The sequence below is a fragment of the Piliocolobus tephrosceles genome, chromosome 18 (assembly GCF_002776525.5).
Source record: "Piliocolobus tephrosceles isolate RC106 chromosome 18, ASM277652v3, whole genome shotgun sequence".
NCBI classification, from domain to species: domain Eukaryota; kingdom Metazoa; phylum Chordata; class Mammalia; order Primates; family Cercopithecidae; genus Piliocolobus; species Piliocolobus tephrosceles.
The window spans coordinates 60,612,956-60,622,132 of NC_045451.1; the positions used below are offsets into that span (position 1 = coordinate 60,612,956).

Below are 9,177 nucleotides of genomic sequence, written 5' to 3' on the forward strand. Positions count from 1 at the left end.
AAAAAAAAAAAAAAAAAAAAAAAAAAAACTTGGCCACTGTGTTCACGGTGAGTCAGTCAGTGCCTTCCCCTTGCTCTTGGCCTATGTCTCATGATGGCAACTAGGGGAGCGTTTGCTAAAGCCTGAATCTTGATTTCCTCTTTCAAAGCAAAATTTGTTTACAAAGTATATTTTCTGGTAGAATTAAAATTGTATTACTTCTTATTAACATTTTAATATCTTGTCATTATTTTCAGGTACAACTGCTTATTTACATACCTATCTCTCCCTCTTAGGAAAGGTTACATGTTTTATTGTTCTTTTTCTTTTGTTTTTTTCAGACAGGGTCTGGCTCTGTTGCCCAGGCCAGAGTGCTGTGGCAGTATCTCAACTCACTGCAATAGCACCTGGCTAATTTTTGTATTTTTAGTAGAGACGGGGTTTCGCTATGTTGCCCAGGCTGATATCGAACTCCTGAGCTCAAGGGATCCACACGCCTAGGCCTACCTACCAAAGTACTGGGATTATAGGCATGAGCCACTGTGCCTGGCCCTGTTTTACTGTTCTTTAATCCCTTATATTATTTTTTTTTTCTTTTGAGACACTCTCACTCCATCATCCAGGCTGAAATGCAGGGGCACAATCTCAGCTCACTGCAACTTCCACCTTGTGGTTGTGTACAAGCAATTCTCGCGCCTCAGCCTCCCAAGTAGCTAGAATTACAAGCGCATGCCACCATGCCTGGCTAATTTTTGTATATTTGATAGAGACGGGGTTTCGCCATGTTGGCCAGACTGGTCTCGAATTCCTGACCTCAAGTTATCCACCCACCCCGGCCTCTCAAAGTGCTGGGATTACAGGCGTGAACCACCATGCCCAGCCATGAGTGTTTTTTAAGTCATTGCAGACATCAGTCGAGTACTGAAACCCTGCCTTATAGCATCTGATAAGGTTCTTAAAACAAAATAAACACTTGATATGTTTTTGTTGTAATGAAGTAAATCTTAGCTTTTAATACTGTGGTTTTAAAAATTATATTTCACAGCATAACATATACTATGGGATCAATCAACTTACAAAAATGATATTCTAAGAGAGACATGTAGGTGAGTCATTAATGTAATGAAGGCTATTCTTTCAATGGCCAGAGCCAAATGCTAACTTGTTTCTTTCTTGAATATGTAGTGACACTATGTTCTCTCATTTATTCTAAACGGAAGTGGTCTATTCTCTTAGATCAGAGCCTCTATCTAAATATCTCCCATGCAATTTAAAAGCCAAACTTTTTACAATCCAGGAAGAGGTGGGCTTAGCTTAGTACAGGCACATAGCAAGAAATGTCCCAAAGAAAGTTAGCCTTATTATCATTGCTGCTGCTGCTAATATATTCTAATAATCACTTCTGTCTTGAAAATAAGTAGAAACAATTGACCCTCTCATCAGAATTTCACAGTAATTTGAAAGAGGTATGCTATGTAGCAAATGAAGACCACCTCCTTCTCAATTTGTGGTTAACACTGGCAAAGTACAGATGCTATGAAGTTTGTGTATCACACGAGTAAAACGTACACCACAAAAAACAAGTGAACTGAAAAAAAATTCACAGACTTTTAAAATACTTTCCTTCTTGCCTAAGATATAACCAAGGCTGGTTCTGAGTAATTTTCTCAAATACTATCTGCAGTGATCTCTTCAGGTAAAGCCCTCCAGCCCTTTGGCCACCTGGAACCATGAAGTTCCACCTGGAATCTTATCTTGGCCTCAGGGCCTGGGCCGGTGCTCTATACTGGAGGAATTTTTAGAAGCCTCAGACTAGTAGCTTATCTGCTCAGTACGATCAGTCATTCTGCTGATCCTGTCCTGATATTGTGACCTAGTTTCAGGCACTAAGATTTTATCTAGTTACTCATAACCAGTGCCTCTTTTGTACCACTAGAAACTAGATCCTGGATTCATCCGTTGTGATCCACAATCCTAGCTTGGGACCTCGTTTTGTATCCCAGTTGGTGCACTACTCCCTGTGATGTTCTGTGGGCTTAGCTAGAGCCCTACCCTGGAACTCCAGTCTTCATGACTGTGTCTCCAATACTTGCCACTGGATGGCTATGATGCAGACTTCCCTCATGTCTGGATTTCCACTTATTGCCTACTGTCAGTCTCCCCCTAGAATGAGGTCCTAGGCTTCAGCTAAATTTCCTACCACTGTCAGGACTGTGAGGACTTGGGTTCTGGTCATTCACGGATTAACCCATCTCAAGGCTGAGTTCTAACTCTAATATTAACTCAAGTAATACCTTTATTTTGAAATCTCTCTATTCAAACCAGCCAGCAGTAAATATATACTTTAAAAAGCCTCATTAAATATACATGTGATGCTTGAAATGCCAAAAGAAAAATACCCCATACCTGTCTGAGTGAATCCTGATTTGTATCCATTAGTTGTCCCATTTTCTGGGGTCACAGTTGATGACACTGAAGAGCTTGGTTTAATAGAGTGGCAAGAAGCAGAGGATTGTCGGCTTCTACATTCTGGAAAAGAGTAAAAATTACACTGTATGAAGTGACCAATGTTCTGTTAAAACAGGTGATGGGGACACAATCCATAAAATCTCTAAATTAAATTGTTGCTCCTTAAGTGGCAGCCACTTCTCTATTAGAGATCCCTTCCCCATCCTGACTCCAACAGAATGTTTAAACTAGTGAATGCAATGCTTTTGTTTGGAAGACAAAGAAATGGTTGCAAAGAAATTGGACCTTTGTTCCCTACATACTAGTTCCCAGAGGAAATATATACATAACCAATATAGTCATGCTAGTTTTATGGGTAAGACAGAGGCTAAAACATTAATAATTTATGAAAACCTAATAGGCCTTTCAATACCAGTTAACACCCTACCTGGGATTGGTGTAAGTGTAGAACAGTAACCTACGGTCTGTCTAGGCTGCCTATAACCTTCTCTTCTCAACCTTAATTTAGGTCCAAAAACAGAAGCAAAGAAAAATGTATAGGCAGTAGAGAAAAATTTTAAATGCTCAAATTAATATTATTCTCAGTTCTTATTAAAGGAGACAGCCAATATTCAAAGTGGTTACTGATCATGCTATGCCAAGCTTCATTTTAAGTAAGCCAGTATTAATGGGCCTCTGGGATGATATTTTATTAGTGCTTTGTACTGATTCAGGTAGACAGTAAATACTATCACAGCCTGTGGGGCTGTTAACTTCCAACCAAATTTTACCCTACTAGTCTCAAAAAGTAGCATGTGAAAAAGGAATATAAATAATTTTATATGACAAAGTTAATTACAGAGGGTCCTTTACAGTGTCTCCAATTTTATCAAATACATACGATGACTGGAAGCAGTTTTCTATAACCTTCTATGCTATGACCTTCTATGAGGAGTACTGTATTCTGGCCTAAGAGCATATCTCCAATATGTAATATATGCACATACGTATATTGATATTATATGTGTGTATATATAAATTATACAAATAAATATAATTTCAGCTCCAAAATAGCAACTATTATAAACGTGAGGCCTCTCTCACAAATGTTATTCTTTATTAGAAAAATGAGGCCAGGAATGGTGGCTCATGCATATAATGCTACCACTTTGAGAGGCCAAAGTGGGTGGATCACTTGAACTCAAGAGTTCGAGACCAGTCTGGGCAACATGGTGAAACCCTGTCCCTACAAAAACTACAAAAATTAGCCAGGCACGGTGGTGTGCGTCTGTAGTCCCAGCTCCTTGGGAGGCTGAGGCAGGAAGATCACTTGAGCCTTGGGTGGGAGAGGTTGCAGTGAGCCACTGCAGTCCAGCCTGGGCAACAGAGTGAGATCATGTAAGAAGGAAAGAAATGAAAGACAGGAGAGGGGAGGGGAGGGGAGAGGAGAGGGAGAGAAAGGGGGAAAGGGGGAAAGGGGGAAGGGAAAGAAAGCAAAGGAAAAGGAAAAGGGAAAAGGAAAGGGAAAGGAAGGAAAGGAAAGGAAGAAAGGAAGAAAAAGGGAAAGGGAAAGGAAGGAAGACAGGAAGAAAAAAGAAAAGAAGGAAAAGGAAGGAAGGAAGAAAGGAAGGAAGGAAGGAAGGAAAGATGAATTGCCACTGAGTACTAACTAAGAAGTTAAAAATATTTTATGCCACCAAAACAAGGCTAAAGAAGGAAATTAAAAGGGAGGGAGGTGATACCTATCCTACTTTTACCCTTTTATTAGGATTCATGACATTCAAAATGATTTTTCTGAGAAAAACCATTTAATAGGACAAAGACTTATTCACCAGCTTATGATTCAGTGGTCAGAAGCTTTAAGTTCTGATGATACCTGTCTTGGAATATGTACCCATTTCCTAAAGAACTATATAACGCTACTTCAAAGGTAACTAAGAGAAATTAAGGTGAAGGACTCAGAAACAAACCTGCAGTTGTAATTTGGAATATTATGCTGTTTTTCATAGTCAGGAAAAAATATTGTATAGACAACAAATAGAAACACTAAAAATAGTTATTATAGGCCAGGCACGGTGGGTTACGCCTGTGATCCCAGCACTTGGGGATGCCAAGGCGGGCAGATCACGAGGTCAGGAGTTTGAGACCAGCCTGACCAACATGGTGAAACCCCATCTCTACTAAAAATACAAAAATTAGCCGGGTGTAGTGTCACACGCCTGCAATTCCAGCTACTCAGGAGGCTGAGGCATGAGAATCGCTTGAACCTGGGAGGTAGAGGTTGCAATGAGCCAAGATCTCACTGCTGCACTACAGCCTGGGCAACAGAAGGAGATTCTGTCTCAAAAAAAAAAAAAAAAAAAAAAAATATATATATATATATATATATATATATATACACACACACACACACATACAGTTATTATAGGCTGGGCACAGTGGCTCATGCCTGTAATCCCAGCACTTTGGGAGGCCGAGGTGGGCGGATCACAAGGTCAGGAGATCGAGACCATCCTGGCTAACATGGTGAAACCCCGTCTCTACTAAAAATACAAAAAATTAGCTGGGCGTGGTGGCGAGCGCCTGTAGTCCCAGCTACTCAGCAGGCTGACGCAGGAGAATGGCATGAACCTGGGAGGCAGAGCTTGCAGTGAGCCAAGATCATGCCACTGCACTCCAGCCTGGGCGACAGAGCGAGACTCCATCTCAAAAAAACAAAAAGATAGTTACTATATGGAGAAAAAAATCTCAGCATCTAAGAAGCTGATCAATAGAATAATAATTAAATACTTCTTTTCTTTAGCACAGTGAAGAGAACTTCTGTCAATTCCTATCAAGCACATGAAGATGTGAAGTTTCAACTGGATTCATTTCTATAAATAAGTTAAGTTCTTCCTAATTTATAAGAAATAACACTTTGCCAACTTAATAGTGTATTTTCCCAGGTATTATGAAGAGAACATAAATGTTTATTCTAAGTATGTTTAGCTCTAGTTAAAATAGAAAAAAAATACGGATGTTCGAAAATCTCCAAAGAAATTAAATAGAGTCAAAAGGGCATCTAATCAAGGAGCTGTCACTCTGAGGTCCTCTCTAAATAACAGAAGAGCTAGAAAAAGTCCATTTTTCCCCTTGAGAGCTGTACCCCCTTCCCAAGAGACAAATACAGAGACATGCACTTTGCTACACTTGAATTGTCTCTGTTAAAAATGTAAGGGGCAAGTCAAATAACATACCAGAAGGCTTTACATTTTTGGATATCCTTCTGAACTTGAGATGTTTATCTGTATCCCACCTGAACTCTGAATCTTGTAAGGGTCACTTGTCACCACTCTAAAATCTCCATTCCCTCCCCTTTTCCCTCCAAGGGAATGGAGGGAAATCTCCATTCCCTCCCCTGGAAATTGACTACCTTTCCAGCAGATAAGAGGTCCCTTAGACAGTACACCCTGGGAGCTTCTGACTAGGTAGTACTTTAAGTGCTTCTGCTTCTTTGGCTGAGTGGTGAGCTTCAAGTTAATGTGGTTGGAAAATTCCGTGAAATATCGAAATCCTCTTTCTCCACAGCCGATACAATTTCCAGAAAACCCTGAAGTGAGGAAAACCAATGTTACTAATGGCCTTGTAAGTTGATACAATACTTTTATGTATTAAACAGCATAGAAACATTCACATTCTGTGACCCAAAAATGTCTCAATCTCAAGGAAATAATTCAGAGGGAAAAAAAACAGGTACACATTTCTTTAGCAGAGTTATTTTGCAACAGCGAAAGACTGGAAATAATTTAAATGCTGCTCTAAAAGGAAAGGAAAAGTTAGCCTCTAAAAGGTTAAGGAAATACGGTTGATAAATACAGTAGATAATGGTTAAGGAAATAGAGCACATAATGTAATAAAAAGCTTGGTTCTAGAATGTCTATTATTTTTTTCCCCACATACTCCTTCCTTAGATAACCCGGATCTCTGCCCTCTCTACCACGCAAACTTGCCTCCATGGTCACAGCTGGTAAGCTTGTGGCCCACCATCTGACCCAGTCTGGGACAGTCAGAATCTCTCTCCTGGAATTTTGAAATAAACACAAAAAGTCAGGCAGGTGGTACTGGACCCTGGATTTGTAAGGTTTTACAGAATTGGAATCCAAATTAGGGTTATGTCAGCCACATGTAAGCTAGGGTATGGGAACCAAGAACCATGAAGACGAAGCTGATCTGCCAAGAGGAGAGCAGAGCACGGGCCAGATGTGCAAATTCAGGGCTCTATCAGCTTCCAGTTTCTGTGAGATCTAGCTATACTTTCCGACAGGAGTACCATGAGATTCCCATTTCTCCTTTTCTAACACTTCTTTATTCATACTAGCTTATTATTCCTTCGGATCTAATATCCAAACAATTCCTCACTCAGACAAACTAAACAAAACAAAAATGTTGGTGACCTGGTTAGAACAGGGGACATGGAAAAAAGAAGAAACAGAGAAAACTGGGAAGATGAAAAGCCATGCCTTTTTTTTTTTGCCATGCCTTTTTTTTATTGAAAATTAACTTTTCAGTCTCCCTTAATACACAGAGTAAAAACAGTAAGAGTGAGTTCTTTTAGTTGTGTCTGATGAGGACATAACACATTTACTGTTACATAGATGAAAAGCACAAAAACGTTGTAATAAGAAAGGGCATTCCATATTGTATAAAGGCAATATTTCTATACGTAAATAACTGAAAACAAATTCACTGATGAAGTGATACACTCTTTTCAGACCTCTGAGCTAACCTGATAAATATTAATAATTAACAAAGATATATAAATAGAGAAGAGAAAAGCCACAAGGATTAATGATAGAATATCTCACAATATCCTAATCTCAGAATGCTAACCTTCAATTCAAAGCATTTATAAATGGGAAGTCCAATTTATTATTATTCAGTCAACAACTATATATTGAGCATCTACCCATATGCCAGGCATTTTGCTAAACACTGGGGAAACAGTGGTGAAGAAGAGATATTCATAACCTCTGGTCAATTACATAGAATTAATAACTTATTACTGCCACTTTATAGACATGTAAACAATATAATTTTATAAATGACTTAAAATATATTCAGAGATGAATTGTATTTGAGAGCATCTGACTATTTGTCCAATACCTTAAAAAAGCAGCCCCTCCCCCTGCAAAAAACGGTTGCCAGTGGCTGCCTAGGTCACCAAAGTCATCCATCCATCCATCTATCCATCCACTCACCCATCCATCCATCCATCCATCCATCCAACAAATACCGTATTAGGTTTTTTAGCATGAAACAAAGCAAAGTCTCTGCCTTTGTGGAAACTACATTCTGGTTTGACCGTCGCACCTTCCTGGAAAACTGCCTGACCTGTGAATTAGACATGCCACACCCAAAACACAGAAAAAAGCTACAAGAACCTTTCAGTCAAAATAATCAAGAACAGTGCCAAAACATGAGGCTGAACTGATAGGTCCAAGTGGTTTAGAAAACATTAGTGTGAGAATTAGAATTCACAAACTACCGAGGTTAAGTTTGATCTTTTCCTCTGTCTATTCTGAGGTGAAAAGCAAGAGCGTGAAGAGGAAGAAAAGCCATGGGTCAGAATAATCTGCAAAGGAGAGAATCTTCACATTAATGCTAAGTTAACAACATAAAAGAATTAGAATCCTACAATCCATTTTTAAAACTCTGTATGGCTTCAGCATTAGCCTTCCTTCAAGGGAGATTTTATCTGCTTGAAGTTCTTATCACTGAAAACAAAAAATAACACCACTCTCAGCCAAATTACCTGTTAGTTTTTCTGGCAATCAAGTCTTCCAATTGCATGGTAGATTTGGGACACATGCACTACCAACTGGATCAATATATTTTTAAATATATTTTTAAATCAATTCCCCCATAGTCTTTGGAATCTGCACAGTTTATATAAAAATTTAGACAAATTGATATTTGAATCCACAGGGGTTCTAGAATAGCAGAAGCTTAATCATTTTTCCACTATATTTTAATGCATATTAAAATCATCCACTTTAAGAAATGTTGGATGAATATTAGTTTTTGGACAATAGAGTATCAAACACGTAAAAATCCCAACAATGTGCTTATTTAAGAAAAACCTTCTGCCATTTTGCTGTTGCACTGCACTTTTACATGGAGAAGTGGTCAGTAAAAAATTATGTCCACTTACAAGGCTAGAGAAAGTAAGCAAGGTTCCAAGTCTGCAAGGGTATTTAATAAATACAATAGTAAAATAACTGCCATTTCAAGAGCAAATACTATGTCCCAAGCACTGTGCTTGGTGGGTGCTTTAAGGACATCATCTCATTTGATCTTTATGACCCTGCAAGGTAGGTGTTAATGACCCCATTATATGCACAAGCAATCCAAAACTTTAAGTTCTTAAAATACTTGCTGAAGTTCTTAAAGTACTAAGTGGCAAATCTGGAATTTGAACACAGTTCTGATTCCAAAGCACATTGTCTTTGGTCTCACTACTAATTTCTAAGGATTATGAAGTCTATTATTCTGATGGTGTTTTCTGTGTCTTTTCTATGACATACTCTAAGAGGATTCTCTAGTCACAAAGAATCATTGAACAAAAAATGCATTATGAGAGACTTTCATTGTCTACAGTCAGAGCCACACCTGAACTGTTTCATTAGATGAGACAATAATGCTTTTCAAATGCTAAAATGTTTTCTGAAGTTATTCTACTACAGCCTACTAGGTAGTAAGCTCTGTATGGAA

General features: G+C 38.7%; 1 protein-coding gene across 1 annotated transcript in view; it reads right to left on the bottom strand.

Moving 5' to 3' along the window:
• GREB1L (GREB1 like retinoic acid receptor coactivator) overlaps positions 1–9,177 on the bottom strand; it is a 301,032-nt gene that overhangs the window by 120,189 nt on the left and 171,666 nt on the right. The window contains exons 6-7 of the mRNA XM_026456017.1: positions 5,840–6,016; positions 2,386–2,508 (exon numbers count right to left, since the gene is read on the bottom strand). Of these exons, the coding sequence (XP_026311802.1) occupies positions 2,386–2,508; positions 5,840–6,016 (300 nt within the window). The remainder of the gene's footprint in view (positions 1–2,385; positions 2,509–5,839; positions 6,017–9,177) is intronic.